This window comes from Eretmochelys imbricata, chromosome 21 (assembly GCF_965152235.1).
Source record: "Eretmochelys imbricata isolate rEreImb1 chromosome 21, rEreImb1.hap1, whole genome shotgun sequence".
Lineage (NCBI taxonomy): Eukaryota > Metazoa > Chordata > Testudines > Cheloniidae > Eretmochelys > Eretmochelys imbricata.
Genome location: NC_135592.1, coordinates 6,107,431 through 6,126,662, shown reverse-complemented (window position 1 = coordinate 6,126,662; position 19,232 = coordinate 6,107,431). Strand labels below are relative to the sequence as shown.

At 42.7% G+C, this 19,232-nt stretch overlaps 1 protein-coding gene across 4 annotated transcripts in view; it reads left to right on the top strand.

Annotated features, from left to right (window-relative positions):
* Positions 1–19,232, top strand: part of SRGAP2 (SLIT-ROBO Rho GTPase activating protein 2) — a 207,340-nt gene that overhangs the window by 159,700 nt on the left and 28,408 nt on the right. For all 4 annotated transcript variants that reach the window (XM_077839100.1, XM_077839103.1, XM_077839102.1 and 1 more), the window contains 7 exons: positions 2,877–2,961; positions 5,639–5,666; positions 8,245–8,275; positions 12,497–12,557; positions 15,219–15,296; positions 17,308–17,442; positions 18,961–19,066. In XM_077839100.1, coding sequence (XP_077695226.1) covers positions 2,877–2,961; positions 5,639–5,666; positions 8,245–8,275; positions 12,497–12,557; positions 15,219–15,296; positions 17,308–17,442; positions 18,961–19,066 — 524 coding nt within the window. The remainder of the gene's footprint in view (positions 1–2,876; positions 2,962–5,638; positions 5,667–8,244; positions 8,276–12,496; positions 12,558–15,218; positions 15,297–17,307; positions 17,443–18,960; positions 19,067–19,232) is intronic.

Sequence of the window (19,232 nt, the reverse complement as noted above, 5' to 3'; positions counted from 1 at the left end):
TCTGTACCTTCCCACAAATGGCATCCTTTTACATTCTTCGTCAATATGCCAAGAGTTGCAGCCAAGAAATATAATAGTGCAGTTCCATCAAGGTGGTTCATAAACCATGAGACAGTAACTGAAGCACTGTGTCACAAGAACAAAGATGAAACTTCCTTACACGCTTCAGTTTTATATTATGGCATTAAAACATCTGCTTGATTTGTTGATTTTTCTTTGTGGTCCACATGCCAAAAAATTTGTACACATTTCCAGTGTTCTGCGTAACTGGAAGGAATAGAACTGTCACTTCAGCTGTGGGGGAATGGCTGGCTTAATGGATTGGTAGTGGGAGAGAATATACCACAGCCATGTCACTGGTTCTGCTCTCACCCGGAAAGATGGTAGTTAAAAATCTGTGGCTCTTAGGTGCTTTCATTTCAGCTCCTAGTGGACATGCAAACCACCCCGCACAATGGATTAGCCCTCTTGTTGTCTCTCTCAGCCTAGCGCCCAAGAAGCAAAGGGGTCATGGAGGCTGAATGGCCCTTTCACCTAGAGGTGGTCCCTCCCTGAGGGGAACGGCATCTTGACAGGCCAGTGTGAACAAACGTTGACTTGCCGTTGTCCTTTGTGTACTTGGTCCATGGAAAAACAGGAGTTCAGTATGTAGGGCTGCCAATCTGGTATCTCTTCACAGAACAAAACGTACAGTTGTTCTTTAAGATGTGGGATAAGGGGAGGGGGAAGCAAACTAGTAATCCTGGTGGAAAATTTTGAATTCACTCTATTTTTTTCTTCAAATATACAGCTTAGTTCCTTGCTGTAAATTGAAATGTAAAAAGCCTGTGATCCAACTCCCCTCGCCCCACCTCACAATAATAATCATAATTAATACTATAATAAAATGATTGGACAAAGGAAAACTCCTGCATTTGGCTTTTGGCCTGAATAACAATGAAAATCCAGATTCTATTGGGCATTCATTATAATGATGTCAAAAGATGCCAGGAGATAGTGAATGCATAAGTAAAGCAAGAATGACATAGTCTTACTCTTTGTCCATACTTCAGAAAGAAGCTTAAGTCTCTGGGGAAGCAAGTTTATTTGTGGATCTTTAAACTTTTGATTTACCCATTGTTGGCCACATCTTGCAATGTTTTGAGCCTATTCAGCTCTCCTTGACTTCTGTCAGAGTTGTGGGAGCTCAGCACCTTTCAGAATCAGACTTCTCTCCCCATCCCAACTCCCTGGAGCATGAAATGCAATACCATTTGGCTGTTTCATATGAGGTACGCAGAGACAAAGCCCCAACCTGGATGTCTGTCAAACTTGAGTGAAATTGTCTAGATCTGAATAGATTATAGAAATGATTAGAGTGCAAGCAGCATTATAGAAATAGACTGTAGAATAGATTATAGAAATGATTAGAATGCAAGCAGCAGCCTATGCTTGGAATAGATTTGGACAGATTCTGGGAGGAAATCTCCAGTCAGCACTAAACTTTGATACAAGGTTCTTTTGAAGATTCTGAAATGTTTGATTCACTTAAATTTTTTATTTATTTTGCCATTCACTTCCATGCTTCCTGCTTTCATCCAGGACCAAAACTGTTGATGTACCAGCCCGCAACAAAGCCATAAATGCTGCGAATCTCCCAAGAGACTTAGTTTTGATGAAATTCCGACTCCAGTTGTTCAGACTCAGGAGCAGCATCCTGATATTTGGCCACTAATTAAAACCCAAATGCCAATCTTCTTTGTGACTGACTTGTCTCTAGAAACTAACAGTCATCAGACCCACAACTTGGTGCTTCCGGGCTCCTAAATAGTTTTATTTTCCCTTGATACTATTAAGTGTATCTTGTTCCATGATTCTTCTCACCCTTTTAAGTATATTTATAGCGTGCCCATTATTATGACCCACACAAGACCAACAGAGCACGTAGCACTTTAAGACACCCTGTGTACTTCAAGGAGCTTATCTAAAGCTGACACTACATAGCTAGAGTGAAAGACAGTAGATAGAAATGAAGTAAGATGAGGACAAGAGTTGGAATAATTCATCATCCTATGACATTGGCTTCACTTGAGCCTCACTTTGTATTGGTTCCATTTTTTTAAATGTTGGTTGTTTAGAAACATTGTAGTGTATTATACGATGGTTGCGTTCATCACTAATATTTGAGCAAAAGATTATAAATGCTTAACCTGTTCCAACTGCAAACTTGACACTGATCTTCTGTACAGCACTCTGTACACTTGCAGCATGTTAGCAATGAAGAAAAATATATTGTTTCCCAGAATAAGGGATGAAATAGTTTATGAATCTCTTCTGAAGAGCTGGGGAAACCTTACTAGCTCAAGAGAAACAAATAGAGAATAGTCTGTGATATTTTAGCTTTCGATGAGCAGAGCAAATGTCATCTTTGGGTTTTTTTCCTTTCCTTATTGTGTATCCAGAATAGAGGCAGATGCAGTATCTGAGGAGTAAAGTGGGGTGAGAGAGGTTAAGTGAGAGAATAAGCACAGTAGCAGCTTTTTAGTTTGTTAAAATAGATTCATTCAGTTGTCGGTGACGTGATGAAAGTGCATTTTGGTCCCTCTCTGTCTGGAGAGCAGGGTGTAAGACAGCCAGCTAGATGTCTCAGAAATGCCAAGCATTCAGTTGCTAGTCAGCCCATATCTAGACTGGGGCAAGAGAAATGAGATGGCAGATTGCTGGGGTAGGGGCTGAGACTCTGATATACATCTGTAGATTTATTTCATCCTTCTCACTCTAGAGTTCAGTAAAACTCTGTAGTTCACAACTGTATGCAGAGTCCAGCAGACCAAAGGTTGTCATCTGAGAAATAAACACCCCATTGATGGTCTTGTTTTTCTCTTTCACCCTAACAGAAAATGAAGGAGTACCTGGAAGGCAGGAACCTGATCACTAAGCTCCAGGCCAAGCATGACCTTCTTCAGAAGACGCTGGGAGAAAGTGAGTCTGGGACCCGCTTGTCACTGCATTAGACAGTCATCCGTAGTTATCGAATTAGTCAGCTGACTGAGCGTAACTGTCCTAGATTACCAGAGCTAAGTGGACATATTCATGTTTTATGAATTTATTTTTCCAGCTTGCTTGGTGCAGCACTATATGGGTGCTTGAGTAATTGTGAAAGGCAAATGCTTAATGAGGTACTAATGTGCCTCATCTATTTGTTTAAATGAAGCATGTGCCCACTCAGGGCCCCCCTACATTAATAATCTGAATAGAGGTAAACCTTGTGATTTACTGTTTACTGCTGATCTTAGAAGCATTGCCTCATTAGGGTGGTAGAAAGGTTGCTTGCATGGTAGATGAGCTGCTTTTCACCTCTGTAGGTTCAATCCAAGCCAGACTAATACAGCAGAACATGACCTTTACTCGTGGAATGTGCAGACAGAATGTGTTGCCCCCGCATCTACTTGGCACGAACCAGCAGTCAAGATTGAATGTACCCATCGCTGCTGCCAAACACACACCTCAAGCAGTGCATCCATGTCTCCATGCAAACCTCCCCTGCCAGCATTTGTGGAGGGGATGGATTGGCAGTCTCAATATCTAGTCTGAAATGGCTTGACTCATAGAACCTTATGTTTACATGATAGCAGGGCCTGCTCCTCTTTGCTAGGTGTCTGAATTGAAGGCCACAAAGTTTATAGTGCACAAGTCATCTTCTGGATGAGCATTTAAACTGTGTGCAGGTTGTGAAGTATTGGCTTTCAGGATAAAAATATGTTCTCGGTCTCTCTCCTTCCCCAAAAAAGCTTCATGTTAATCAGCCCAAACCTGCAGGAAGTGAGGAAAGGATATTGAGATTCCCTTGTCTCTACAACTGTCCTAGGAAGAGGGGGAAGGGGAATCAGAAACACTGTTTCCTTGGCGCATTTTTCCTCTGTCTCTAAACATCTCCAAATGACACCCAACCTGCCCCTGTGACTAATCACATTCCTGGTTCATAGCTGACCCCTGCATACCATGACCTCTTTCCTCTTAGCCTGCCTGCCCCTTGAACTGATCTCAAGCTGAGGGGCGGAAGGCAGGAGCAAGAGGAATGTTTAATGTGTTGGTTGTATCTCTCTAGATTTAGAGGCCCCTGCTGTTTGTGGTTGCTTTGCAATGCTTGAACTTCTTTGGAGCTGAGCTTGTGAAGGGATCTGGTGCATGTCAGACAGTGAGAAAGAGCCACTTAACAGCAGGTTTTTTGTGTGTTGTTTTTTATCTGTGAGATCAAAGGAAACTGAGGTGCATTATGCCTCCAATCCAAAGCAAGGAAATCAATGGCATGAACAGAGTTGGGTGCTCAGCATCCAGCCCCATTTATAAAATGTCACTTAACTGGGAGTGGGTATACTAAAACCTTTTTCACGCATTGTGTCAGCCACTCTTCAGGAAGTTTTGCCCACTGAAATGCAACATGTAGCTGCATCTCTCCAGACACTGGGGAGTACATGTTTCTATTTTCTTTTGCTTTTTTCCTTGAGCTTACGTTTTATCACTCCTCTTGCAAATTACCTTAATCTAAAGATGACAAGTTCCGGTAATAAAAATACCAGCAGGTCTTCCTTTCGACAAGTAATTGTCTCTGACTGTCCACATTTGTCACTGTAACGTAAGAGCCCCTTGATGTTGCCTCAGCCGTGTAATTTATATGTATGAGTATTCCGTGATGGCAGTGGGACAGATGGTTGGGAACTCTGGTTCTGAATAACCTGTTTATAAATTATGCACCATTTTGGTTAAATGAGCTTTTACGCAGGGAGGGGACAGTGGCTGATCACAAAGTGTTCTATTGATTCTCAGCAATCAACAATTAGCCCTTTTCCTTTGCTCTCTTCTATCCAGGATCAGGGAGGCATTAAAACCTGGAGGGGAAAGGAGAGCCAAATCATTAGCTGGTGTAAATCAGCATAGCTGTAATGTTGATTTATACCACCTGATGGTCTGGCCTGGAATGTTGGGTTATCAAAGGTACTTGCCAAATACTGTGTCTCCTTTTTTCCTTACTGTGCTATTTTAAAATGCTGCCTGTCTCATCAGCAGCCATGGTAGCTTGGTCCCCAAATTGCAAACCGAATGAAAGTTAATGGAACAATTTAGCAAATATGACTGCGGAAAATATCATTAAAGCTCTGCCTCCTGAAATAGCTAAATGCTAGCACTTCGAGCCTGTGGGCTAACAAATCAGAGAATGTTTTCAATCTTCCTAAGTGGTTTCATGAAGTATAATCTCTCTCTCCTCTCCCCCCCCACCCCAGCTCCCTTGGGGGGAGCGGAGGAGGGAGAGGTTGAGAAGCCTAGTTTTTTTGGCAGTGGAAGTCAACAATTAGAGTGCACAGGAACCAATTTTCAGATCAATGCTTTCCAAAGAAAGAGTCCTCAGGCAGCTGAAGCTGGTTTCTGCATTTCCTGGTCAGCCACCGAGGAGCCTTGCCAACGGGGACGGGCTCTAGTGATCTTAATAGCAACAGTTCTTGGGGGAAGCAGCCACATTGTTGCTCCTTAAAGTTGTTGTTCTCCCTCTTCCCCTCCTCCCCCCGTTTCCAAATTAAGGTCTGCATGTCCATCAAAAGCGTTTTCCCATTTCTGTTCCCTGGTGCAAGCCTTTATATTGCTTTATTTGTCTCCCTAACAGGTCAGAGGACTGATTGCTCCCTTGCCAGGTAGGTATGGCTAAAATAAACATTGTTTCAAAGAGAGCCTCTTCCAAAAAGACAGCTGACGAAAGGAGTCGGTCACTAGCTCGGGACCTGTGTAGATTAGGAAGATGAGGTGGGGTTTGCAAATTTCCTGTTCAGCAACACATCTTTAAGCACCGTTGCCTTTCTGCTCTAGAGGCTAAATGGTGTTCGAGTTCACTTACACGACATTGCTAAACGCACCTCGTTTTTCTAACCTAGATGGGGCCCTTGACTCTTCAGGATTTATCCACGGGGGTGGGGCGGAAGACAAGAAGCCAAGCAGCATCTTGAAGTGCTTGTGATTGCTTCATAGGAGGGTGGGGGAGAAGAGAATGGTCATAGAGGCGTTTTCTTCTCCTTGCCCTGCTGACCTCATCTGGCCTGACATGGAATTGGATTGCAGCACAGAGAGAGAGGCCATGAAGAATAAATATTTTGCTGTAACTGGGGGGCCAAGTATCAATCACGGTGCCACTGAAGTCACCAAATATATGAAACTCAGCCTCTCATCATGAGGGGTGGGGGGAAATGATTTTGATGGGGCTTTCTGTGAAATGTAACAGATCTGTGTCTCTGAATATGTTTTTTTGGGGCTGTGTTGGCCACAGGGATTGTGCAGTGCGCTGGCTTCTTAACAAAGTGAGGGTGATTACTGCAGATCTGAAATCATTACTCTATTTTCCCCATTCCTCACAGTGAAGCGGAGCTGACAGGTCCTAATTAGAGTCTGACATCTGTAATAAAATATTATTCATTGTGAACAACTTTAAATATCAGAATCATTGTCACCAATAGTCTAAAATATACCTCACTGCTTGTGACAGCTGATGAAATCTGTTCTCTTGCTTTCTCTCACTACAGCTCATTGATTAAAAAAAAATAAAAAATCATTTCTGCAAAATGAACGCTATAATGGTGATTCTTAAACACAATAAAATTGACATACTTAGAATTCAGCAGTTAACTCTCCTGGCAGGCAGCTGGGCTGAATGATCCATTAGGCTTCCTCTATCCTTCTCCCCGATTTAGTTTTACAGAAACATAAGAATTTCTAAACCCCAAAAATAAGATAAAAGGAAGGACTTTTAGCAGAGCAGGTTCAGACCTCCTTCAGATCAGGCACTACTATCCGCCTGCATAAACAGTAATTATGAAGCCATTTGTAATAGTGATCTTGTTGTTTGGAAAAGGTTTAATTTGGTGTCAATTTTTTATGTTTTATCAGAGGTTATTATGAAGAACACATTAATATACTTATATTAACAGCACAGAGGGAAACCAGTTTACTTTTTTCTCCCCCTCTCCCTGTGGCTTTAAATCAGGGGACTCAAACATGCAGCCCACGGGGTTCTTCCCTGCAGCCTGCCAAGCTCCCTGTGCTGCGTGCCCCCCCCCTTTCCCTCCCCAGCGCACCACTGCCCCCCCTTTCCCTCCGCAGCGCACCACGTCCCCAGCCTACCTCCAGGCCAGGGGTGGGCAAACTACAGCCCCAGTCCGGATGCGGCCCCTCAGGGCTTTGCATCCAGCCTGCAGATTTGCCACCATTGTGGTGCTGAGGGCCCCGCGCAGCTTCCCTGCAGCCCCGGGGGGGAGTGGGAGCAGAGAACTCCCTGAGCTGCCCTTGCCTGTGGGTACCTTCCCTGAAGCTTCCATTGGCCGGGAACGGGGAAGTGAGGCCACTGGGAGCTTCAGGGGAGGTACGCACAGGCAAGAACGGCTCAGGGAGTTCTCTGCTCCCCTTCGCCCCAGGGCCACAGGGACAGGGTGCCCACCGCTTCCCAGAGCGGACTGGCACGGGGCCGGAGCCAGGGCAGGCAGGGAGCCTATCCTGGCCCACCGTGGCACATGCCCCTGCCACCCTGGAGCTGGTCCAGGTAAGCGGCACCGGGCCGGAACCCCAACCCCCCCTGCACCCCACACCCCAACTCCCTGCCCTGAGCCCCCTGCCTGCACCCCAACCCCCTACCACACCCCACTCTCCCTCCTGCTTCCCAACCCCCTGCCCTGAGCCCCCTGCCATACCCTGCACTCGCTCCTGCACTGGGGGCGGGGGTGGAGTGGGGGGCAGCGGGGGTGGGGGGGGAGTGATGTGGCCCTCGGGCCAATGTACAAGTTCTCCTGTGGCTCTCCTGGTGATTCAAGTTTGAGACCCCTGCTTTAAATCATCCAGTATAATGGACCTACTTTGGAGAGGTGCTCTCTGAAAATTATAACCAACTTGATTTAGAGTGAAGGGGTTTATATACTGAATTTCCATATGGTTGGAAGGAAGAGGTTAAGTACAGGCTTGTCAAGGCAATCTGCTCCCCTGTTCCAGTTTCAGGATTACAGTGCTTTTATATTAAATTACTTAGTCTTTCCAAAGTTGCTGTGAACTGACAGAGTGTAGATGATTGAAATTGTTTTCCATATCTGGCTCCTTTCCCCACCAAGACTAATGAGTACAGTTTTTGAAATACCCTTCAAGCAAGTATTTTGGTTGTCAGTGGTCACCTTGACATTTGCCTGTGTTCTTTCCTCTCCATCTTCCACCGATGATCCGTTGTGGGCTTCTGATCAGTGGCAGACGCAGCTCTACTATAAGGAAGCAGGTAACAAAGAACTCATTGAAGCATGCGGCTCTGTGTGTGGGGATGTGGGGGTTATTTTTATGTCTGTCTCTTGCATAGGAATTTTTTGTATGTTCTTCTTGAATGTCTGGGAATGCAAGAACTGGAATGGTAAAAACCTGGATCTTCCATAACCTTTTGCAGCACCTTTTTGGGCAATCACAAACTTCATTTTTATGTTTTTTTGATATTTTGAGAAAGATCTGGTGTCCAGAATTCCATACAAGTTCAATGCAGTCCTATATTCTGAGGCTGTAACTTCTAGGCAGGCATTGGATGAGATATTCAAAGCCATCTGTCGGGTTTTGACATACATCTTCTATTAAAATTAATGGCAACTTGGAAATCAGGACTGATCTTTTTGTGTTTTGTACAGTGAGTGGATTGTTCATACTAAACCAACAATAAATAATGATATTGGAAGGACTTGGAGCTCAGGTGTTCCCAATTACTGAACAATCTTGGTTAAAGGCTGATACTGAATCAGCTCAAAACTTCCAGTTGTTCTAGTACTTGCCCTTCTATAGAGCCTTCCATCAGAGGGCCTCAAAGCATTTGGCAAACATTAATGAGTTGTTTCAGAGTAACAGCCATGTTAGTCTGTATTCGCAAAAAGAAAAGGAGTACTTGTGGCACCTTAGAGACTAATCAATTTATTTGAGCATAAGCTTTCGTGAGCTACAGCTCACTTCATCTGATGCATACTGTGGAAAGTGTAGAATATCTTTTTATACACACAAAGCATGAAAAAATACCTCCCCGCACCCCACGCTCCTGCTGGTAATAATAGCTTATCTAAAGTGATCACTCTCCTTACAAGTACACATTGTAAGGAGAGTGATCACTTTAGATAAGCTATTATTACCAGCAGGAGCGTGGGGTGACTTGTAAGGAGAGTGATCACTTTAGATAAGCTATTATTACCAGCAGGAGCGTGGGGTGGGGGGAGGTATTTTTTCATGCTTTGTGTGTATAAAAAGATATTCTACACTTTCCACAGTATGCATCAGATGAAGTGAGCTGTAGCTCACGAAAGCTTATGCTCAAATAAATTGGTTAGTCTCTAAGGTGCCACAAGTACTCCTTTTCTTTTTATTAATGAGTTGATTATCACAGTGGGACATAGGACAGTATTATCCCCATTTTACAGATGGGGAAACTGAGTCACAGACCGTAAGTGATTTTCCCCCATGCCACATAGTGTCTGGAAGAGCTTGGAATAGAACCCAAGCTGCTTGACTCTCCGCTGCTTCTTGAGCCATGTTACCATCTTCCTATTCATCATGTGGCATCGTTAAACTCTGTCCCACAGTAGTCTTTCTGAAGAGCAATAAGTGTGTTAACTATATGGTTCATATGAGATAGACTCTTGTTGAAAAGTGTAATTTGTCTGTTAACTTGTGACAGAATAGGGCAATGTATTTATCCTACTTTAGTTTATCTTCACCCATGACAGGTGTGTGTGCTTGTATCACTCTCTTCTGTGGGTGGAACTATCAGACGTGCGTGTCTGTGACATCATTACTCGCTAGTAGCCGCAGCCTACGTAAAGGATAAGCATGACTGCTGCACTAAGGTTCATAGTCCATGGTTTCCTGCTGACACACATTATTTGTACTGCTTTTTATTCTCTTTTTAACTCACATCTCTATTAAATAAAGTTGTAACTGCACTCTGGCCATACCTTTCCTCATAAAAGTGACTCCAAGGAATTCTAAGGATGTTTTTTCTGTCCATAGTGGATCACTTATTGCCTTTTAAACTATGCCATTTTAATAACAATGGAACTAGATCATGTTATCCTGGGATAGGAAGGAGCTGGGGGAAAAATTTCACCTCGAATAAAGACAAGAATTGACTTGAAACATCATTTCATCTGCTCCTCCTTTGGTCCCTTTTTCATTCTTGAGCTACAGCTTACAAAATCTGTCGGCTGACACTTTTCATTAGCCAGAAAGTAGGTCGCAATTGCTGTTAGAAGACCTTGTGTACCAGGATAGCCGGCACCATGCGTGTCTTAGTATGTTCGTAGTTTAAGGGAAGGGCCGATTGTATTTTACATTTTTCTTTCCTATTTAGGAAATTGTAGGCAAAATGTCGCCTGCTATATTTTGAGCCGTGGTTATAAGCTACGTTTAAAATCCAGTGTGCTGCTTTTTGAAAACCCACTTTCCATGTTGCATCTCAAGATTTTTGGCTTGATCATAATTTAGTGTGTGGGCTGCTGTGCCGCAGTTAGATGAAAGGTATAGTCTTAGCTCTTTCTGGATGCTGGAGCCCAGAGCAGAGTTTGTGGAAAGAGCTGCTGTGAATAAAAGCTATATAAACTGAATGAAAATCTGAATCTTTATTCTCTAACTGCACATGTAGAGAACTTGCATTTCATGTTTTGCAGGCTCTCCTATGCAGAGCTGAATCTTCTGCATACCCTGAACAACTCTGTTGTGGAGATGGTTGCTTTGTTCACACGCTAGTAACACTCTTTCAACAGGAAGTGAAATAGCTGTATGTCTGACTGTTGAGAGCCATTCACAGTCGTGTTTGAGGGCTCACAATGTATTGTGTAATTGACTGGAGATGACATACTAGACCCTGTGACTCCAAAACTTAAACAAAAAGCTAATCTGTTTGGGAAAACAAATGTCTCTGTGCCTCAAATCCACGTGCAATCACTTGCGTGTGGCTCTAATAGTTCTTTTGAGTGTGACCTACCAATTTAAATTGCACATCGTTCAAAAACTGTAATCTCTTTGAGGACAGAGAATGTGTTTCTCTCTATAAAGTTCATTTGGTGCCTCTCTGAAATAAGCTGTGAAAATCTGTGGTGCTATTTGGATGATTATTAGTAAACTCTTTGTCATTCATCAAGTAAGCTGCAGGTTTCCATAGTGTTTCAAAGCACTGTTGTATTGTGAAGTGGGTCCCCTTTTACAGTGTGCAGAAAGCTAGTGCAATCCAGATAATGAGGAGGAAAAATTGTTAATTGCAAAATTACATTGGATGTTTTTCTAAAAGATCTGCTCTGGGAATTAGTTTGGGGAAGTTCCCTGGCCTGGGTTATACAAGAGGTCAGACTAGATGATCACAATGGTCCCTTCTGGTCTTGGAATCTATGAATTAAGGGAATTCTACAGCCCACTAAAAGGAAAATCACTAAACCTTTTTAAAAAAGAATTGAATTAAGTCTCTTAACCTCTGTGCCTTAGTTGACTCTTTCCTAAAATGCGGACAGTAATACAGTCCCTCACAGATATTGCTGAAGTCTAATTGTTGGCGAAGTATTTTGTGATCCTCTGAAGAAAGGGGCTAAAGAAGTGCAATAAATTGTTCGCCTATTACACAACTTCATCATTGAATTGCTTATGGTGGAAACTGGCAAGCTAGAAAGTGTCATTTACTGTGTTCTGGCCCTGGCCCAAAGAACAGCCTGCACTCCAAGCTGTCATTGTGAACTTGTATTTTTACAGTACTCAGTGCTTAGCCCAAAGGTCAGTCAGCATGTGACAGCTAAAATGTTTTTGCAGTAAAATGTCAGGAGCTTGTTCTGCAAAACCAAAATTTGTCATGTTGGGGATAAATGGAAATCAATCCGAAAAATGCACAAATACAGAGCCATGAGGGCTGACTGTGGAGAGACCAGAAGGCCACAACTTTGCGTGAGCATGCGCTGCACGGGATGAAGGGAGGGCATAGTAGATTAGCCCTTACTCTCCTGTTCCTTCCCTGGCACCTTGTGTACCAGTTGAGCACAGGCGTTGTGCAGAGTTAGTCATTACGGCAGTACCAACTGGCCTTCTCAAAGAGTGAGCTTGGCAAAGCTGGCAAGCCACTCCATTGGTGCTTCCAGAGGCATTGCATGGAGCTGTGCCCTAAAGATGTTAATGCACCCCAATAACTGTCTTCTCCACCGAGTCCAGATCAGAAATGGTGGTCCTTGGTTTTATTTTATTTATTCCTGTATAGCTTGGGATGGCAGTTTCCATCTCTGCAAAAGGCAATGTTATTTCTCTAGGATAATTCACAAACCAAATAGTACCTTCGTCAGAGACTATGCTTCAGGCCCTGTGGACAGCTCTTTTCCCAATCCCTGGCAGAAGGTGTATTGCTCCATGAAGTTTTGCTTGTGGATTTCAGAGTTGTGTTTATTTCTCGGTCAGCTCTGTGCTTGACTATTTGTTTTAATTTTCTCCCTTGGTTGCTCAGGACTCGAGCCAAGCCATTCCCCTTGTGGTGGAGAGCTGCATACGATTCATTAGCAGACATGGTAAGTTTACTGATGAAAAACTAATCATTTTTTCAAATGCCCCTTGACAGAATAAGTCAGGCAGGACTTTTTTTTAAAGGGTCTTTAAACTCATAAAGAGGAACCAGAAAACCTATATTTGGATCCCGCCCCGAACTCTAGGAAAGTTCACATCCAAATTTCATAACCCGAGTCCATCCAGCTCTAATTTAAATAAAGCACATGGCCACTTCAGTGTGCGGATGTCTCTTGTGAATGTTTACAGTAGCCTGGTGCAGAACGTGTGTATTGGAATCCTACAGCAGGCGTGACTAAGAACTCACCACTGTCCACTCAGAGTCAGTAGTGCTGCACTATTGTCTGTCCTAAGCACAGGAAGACAGAGTGGCTGCTGCAGGCACTTGAAGTGGGGAATGCTAAGCACTAAATAGTGCCTCCTACATGTATCCTTCCTTCCCAGCCATGAGTCGCTTTGCTACTGCAGAAGTGTTCAAGTTTCCTTAGGTTTCATTCAACGTGGGTCCCATAGCTTCTTGTCTTCAGTCTTACATGAAGTTGGAAGATTTTCCCTCTGACTGGGGCAACGTTACCAGGCCTTTGTGTTCAAGTTGTTCCTGTGCCTTTATCTCTCTTCTTGTCATATAACGTCCTCCCCCCCCCCCCCCAAAAAAAAAAATCTGTCTTGCCTACTTGCAACTCCGCCCTGCCTGGAGTTCTGAGCTGTTCTTCTTGCCCACAATATTCACGTGACCCTTCAGGGGAGCTGAGGTGCTGATTTATTTGCTTGGATAAAGGATAAATGTAGCATTTTAAGATAAACCTCTTCCATACATTTTATTCTAAGTTGTGTGTGTTTTTAATTAAACATTATTTAATAATAGCATGAAGAACTGCTAGTCAATAAGCTTGTATAGTGATAGGCTTTGTTTTCATCTAACCAATACACAGAGCCAGAGAATAGGTCCAATTGTACTTTCCTTTTGTTTTAATCACGATTGCACATTGGAAACTATTGTATAGGTTCTCCGCACTTTTTCCCTGTTGGAGTACTAAATAAAATGTATGCTAAAGAAAGCACAATTTGGGGTTAGAGACGTGCTCCTCTCGTACAAATCCATGTCAAAGGAGAATTATAAAGAATTGATTGCTTGACCCATTAAAGTTCAGTTCTGTAACATGGTTATTACATCTTACATCTGAATTGATGCTTTTGAATAAAGATTTCCCTGTAGATAGTGGATTGATTCCATTTTCATTCTCAGTTTGCAGCATTTCGGTATATATTTTTACTGTGCAATATGATGTGTGCTGATGATACCAGGAATAATTAAGGGCCATATAACACAAGAGTGTCATTGCCTGGGGATTCAAATAGTATCATAATCTATGAGAAGAAGAGCTGGCCACAGATGATCCAAAATAGCTTTAGTTACATATACAGTGACATAAACATACATAGAGCTTTGCAAAAGTCAAACTCGCTGCTCCTGTTCAGAGGCGTGAACAGATACAGCCCTTTCCTTGTGCTGGAATTATTTTCGAAGTTAGAACAGTGGTTTTAAATGTTTGCTGCTTATATTTCATGTTCCAGCAAAGATATTTTATAGGAATCCATTGGAATCCATCGACTACTTGCCCCCATCAGTTTTAATGCTTAACTACTCTACTGGAATACCCTGAAAACTCCCCTAGAGTACCAAGTCACATTAGTGGTAGTTATATTCTGTAATTTCAATTGGATAAGTTCTTCACTTCTTGTCCTAAGTGTTTTCTAATGTTGCTGTTAAAGAATAAGAAGTTGCTGTGTTCTACCCAAGGAGTGGCTTCCATGTGTAGGTTGTATATGAGTTTAAGCTTGTAGAGTACTTTGTGCTCCTTCCTTCTAGTGAGGGAGGGAAGTGAATATTTTTCACTTTCTTCCTGATGTGGAAGGGGAGTTAAGTTCTCTTTTATCCCTTGTATTCTTAGATTTTTGCAGAAGGAAATTTTCCAAAGGGTGTGAGAATGGGTGGGTGAAATTCTGTGGCCTGCGTTGTGCAGGAGGTCAGACTAGATGATCATAATGGTCCCTTCTGACCTTAGTATCTATGAATTTGGCCTGTCCTGCTTATTGGCATGGTTGTAATGTTCTAGATGGGTGGGATCCCACCCTGATTGTGCCTAGGCTGGGCAGAATTTCATATGTTTGTTTTTTTAAATAATTTCAACAGCTGATATCAATGTTTATTTTTAAGTGTAATTTAAAATTTTTGCAGTTGCATAAAACGATGAGCTTTAAGCATTTTTTAAAAGTTGTATCAGAATTTTCACAATTACAGGAAATTATGTAGGGGTCAGATGATGTCTTAATGACCGTACTCATTAAGATTCAAAAAGTTAAAGCATTATAAACTGTTAGAAGTCAAATTGTCAACATCACATGCCAAAATATTTCAAGTAAATATTCTTAAAACAAACTAAGTTCTCAAGCAGCGTTTTCTTACTTTGCCTATTTGTAAACTTCAGTTATCATAGGAAATATTTTTTGTTGGTTTGTGATTTATGGTGAAACAGACATTTGCTGACACTTTTTCCCATAAAAATCGCATCTTTTCAAATGGATTTTGCAATATTACTTTGCTAGATGTGGAACTGAGTTGAAATCTTTGATTGTCATTGTGGGTTTCTCTTATTGCCTTACAGGGCTGCAGCATGAAGGCATATTCAGAGTGTCTGGATCGCAAGTTGAGGTGAATGATATCAAAAATGCATTTGAGAGAGGTAAGGAGGGTGTGTTCTGTCTCATACAATCACCACAGGTGTTACCATTCTAAAATACCTTTAGTGCTTTGGACACAACTGATTGTGCCCTAGGTAGTATGGTTTTGTTGTTGTTTTTTTTTTACAGTTCTACATTTCATAAATGACTCCAGGCAGAGAATTTTTTTTTCAGTGCTCCCTAAGCTTGAACATATAAAGTCACTTGATATGTTATGCTTCATGTCTTGCAACATCGCCATATAATAATCACTCAGAATTTTGGCACCTGTTGTGTCGGATTGTTTAATGACTGCACACATCTCCGGAGGTGCAGAGCATTTCCTTCTTGGGTTTAACTACCTAGTCTGTTTTCCTCCACCTTGTGAATAGACTCTATTCCATACCTGGGGTGGGATCTCTTGCCCCTGACATTTCTTGTAAAGCAATATGACTACATTTAGTCTAATCACCACCAAGTAAGAGTCCATTTCAACTCAGGCTTCATTTCACTCTTATTTGGAGCGCTTTTGTTGGGTTTTTAGCTTGCATATACGATCGGCCTTATGCACAAGCAACTCCTTGGGGGTCCTCTGACACAGCAAGTCACATCTGACCCGGTCTCCCTGCCACAGTGGGATCAGAGAGAAGTTAGCTTTCAGGTCAGTCCTCACAGTTTGTGGCCCCCTTCTTGCTTGGGACTCTGAAAAATCACAAGGCTGGTCCTGCTTCCTCATACATTTCATATTACAATTCATGTGACGCTTGCAAGTTTTCATGTTCACGTCTCCACATCCCAGATATGGGAGCACAGCAAATTGCTATCAGTGAGAGGAGAGAGATCTTCTGCCTAACCATGAGGTTGTTGAGACTACAATGCATTTGTCTTTTATCTGAGAATGAAATACCTTGGAGAACAAAGGAAATGCATGTGTGGTGGGGTTGAGGGCTTACAACACCAGACTGAAAGACCACCTTTCTTAAAGGACAGATGCCAGGCATTTCAGGGGAAACAGCCAGTTATTCCAGTATCACCATCCCAAAATAAATGACACTACTTGTTTTAGCTTCATTTTGCTTGTCTCTCTCTAAAGAGGATGATATACAGAACTGACTAAGTTAACAATAATGTCTGTGCAGTTTATTACTTCATCCAGAACCCTTGGTAGCAGTTAATATCAAAGATAATGCTCTGGTTCATAGTGGACCATTTATTATCCTGTGTGGTTATTAAAGTAATAGGCAAGCTTTGGTAATTTCAGTCACATAATGGATATATATAGCTTCGATTTGAGGTTTGCCCAATCATAAAATCTAATTATATTTGATGGGGAGTTTTCCGTAGGGAACAGCTCCGTCAGTGTGTGTCTTCTTTTTTGTAACAGACGAACTACAGTATAGATAGTCACAAATTAACTGCACCAGAAACTTTATTTTCTTAGCAATCCAGCACAACATGTCTCCTTCTAAGACTTGTAAAGGTAGCGATTGGCACAAGCATTGGCCTGCTGTGCAGGCCCCAAAACAACCCCACAGGGAATCACAGAGCTGCTTAGGAGTTTGTGGCCATGTGCTTCCTATCGTCTATAACCCTGTTAAGCAAATGCTGGGTCTGTTCCCTCCAACCAAAAACACCTGGACTGAAGAGGCTCCCAAAGTTACCACAGCTCCAGGAGTAATTCCACCCCCAATGTGGTCGTAGGTCAGGGACTCTTCCTCCATGTGTTGGGCTCAGATGAGAAAGTCCAACCCCTTTATTTGCCTGACTGGGGGCATGCAGCCACCTCTAGCCACAGAGGATGGCTGCCAAGGACCTTTCTTGATTGCTGTTCTTAGTGGACAGCCTCCCAATCACCCATTACCTGCTCAGTGTTTGGGGGAATAGGGAGTAACCTTTGGATTAAATGGATCCTTCTTTCTGGCTGAGACATGTCCTTCTAGCAGAGCAGCCAGAACCTCTGTCTACCAAAGTTCTTACTCTTCCTCCGTACCTCCTTTTTTATTATTATTATTGTTGTTTGTTTGTTGTAACTAGGGGAGGATCCATTGGCTGGAGACCAAAACGACCATGATATGGACTCAATAGCGGGAGTTCTGAAACTCTATTTCCGAGGGCTGGAGCACCCTCTGTTCCCAAAGGAAATCTTTCATGATCTGATTGCCTGTGTCAGTAAGTAGATGAACGAATTATGTTTTACATTTAAATAGAAGACCTGCAAAAAAAAATGCAGATGACCCTTTACCAACCCCCCTGCCCCCGTCTCTCCATCCTCTGCTCTCCATTCTCCCCCCCCACCGATCAAATTTATGGTAATAAGAGCAAACTTTTATTACACCAAAAATGTTGATTTTATTTTCCATCATAGCCTGGAGAACGTTTTTTGAGCATCCCATTTTCATCCCTTCCCAAAATATTTCTCCTAATCCCTCTTAGGCTCTGTGCTCCAGCCACCATCCAGGGAGGACGGTTCAATTCCCTCTTTGCAGGACTCCTTAATCTCATAGCAGAGCCTGTTTAGGAAAGTGAAGCAGAGAACAGAATGAAGTGGATCCCTCAGGATCTGCACCAGAGCAGCACGCTTCCGAGATGGTGGCCACAGCACCTTCAGAGCCAAAGCTTCATAAGTAGTTTTTTAAAAATAATAGTTTTTACAAAATGCTTCTTTAAAGGCCTCAACTCAGAATGTGCGTGCAGCTGCCATCTTGGAAGCCCACAGTTCGAGGAGAGATTTCCTGCTAGCCCCAGTGTTGATGCTCTGTATGTACATGCAGCACATCTGTCTGGCGCATGCCATGTATTTCCAGAAGGGAAGCAGCTGTGTGTTTTAACCAATCTGAATAACCCTTCTGAACCACAAGGAAGATTCCTTATGGAGTCTCACTACCGAATGTATAATGTGAGAGCGATCACAGTCCTGGTATAAACAGCTTGGATTATTTCAAAGCTTTTTCTTTTTTGTTGGAAACCAAGTTGAAACGGTCCCATTATTGCCAAATCATTCAGCAGGAAAGAATGAATCTATTGTCCAGGCAGTGGAATATCCATCAGCGGCAGCCTTTGAACTGGAGCAAAGATAACTGCTTCCGAAACAACTCATGGTTTTCTTCTCACAGTAAATGACTTTACAAAGCTTAATTCATATCAGATGAAAAGAAATCTGCTCCCAAATAACTTCATCCTTCCAGGGCTGAGGATTTATGCTGCCCACTTTTTTTCTGTCGTCTGCTGCACGCAGAGCTTTTAGCTCACCCTTCAGCTATGCTAATCTATTTTCTGAGTCAGACCAAACACTTTTTGTTCAACACCCACCTTTTGTAGCTAATTGGAATGAGCTATTGTGTTGGATCTAGTGAAACAGACATCACTCAGTGCACCCACACTCAGGGAACTGGCAGATAGATTACATGTACCATGTATCTTTGCAATAAAGGGCTTTGCAGAACAGGTTACGCATACATTACATCCTCCTTTAAGGCATTTCTGGAGAACGTATCATACACGTTACAGGAAGCAGATAGCCCCTTTCTTCCCCAAGATTCTATGCTACTGTGTCTTGGCTCCTATCTTTAATAATTTACACCCTAGTGTAGGGAACCTCCTCGTGTGCTGCAAACGTTTAGATTCAGTGACTTCAGGTATGGCCATGGTGATATAATAACTCTGCATGGTGCTCTTTCCTCCTTTCAGCAATGGATAACTTACAAGAACGAGCACTACACATCCGGAAGGTCCTTCTGAGCTTGCCTAAAACCACTCTGATTGTAATGAGATATCTCTTTGCATTCCTCAGTCAGTGAGTATCCCTGAAAGCACCAGAGCTCTGCAGTCGATGCTGGGGTTGGTATAAATGTATTGCATGAGAGGACTGGAGCTTTGACATTCTGCAGTTTCTGATCCAGAGCAGCAGTTTAGGATACAAGTGGCAGTCTCTTTGCCGGTAGCAGTTTGTTGCCTCTCAG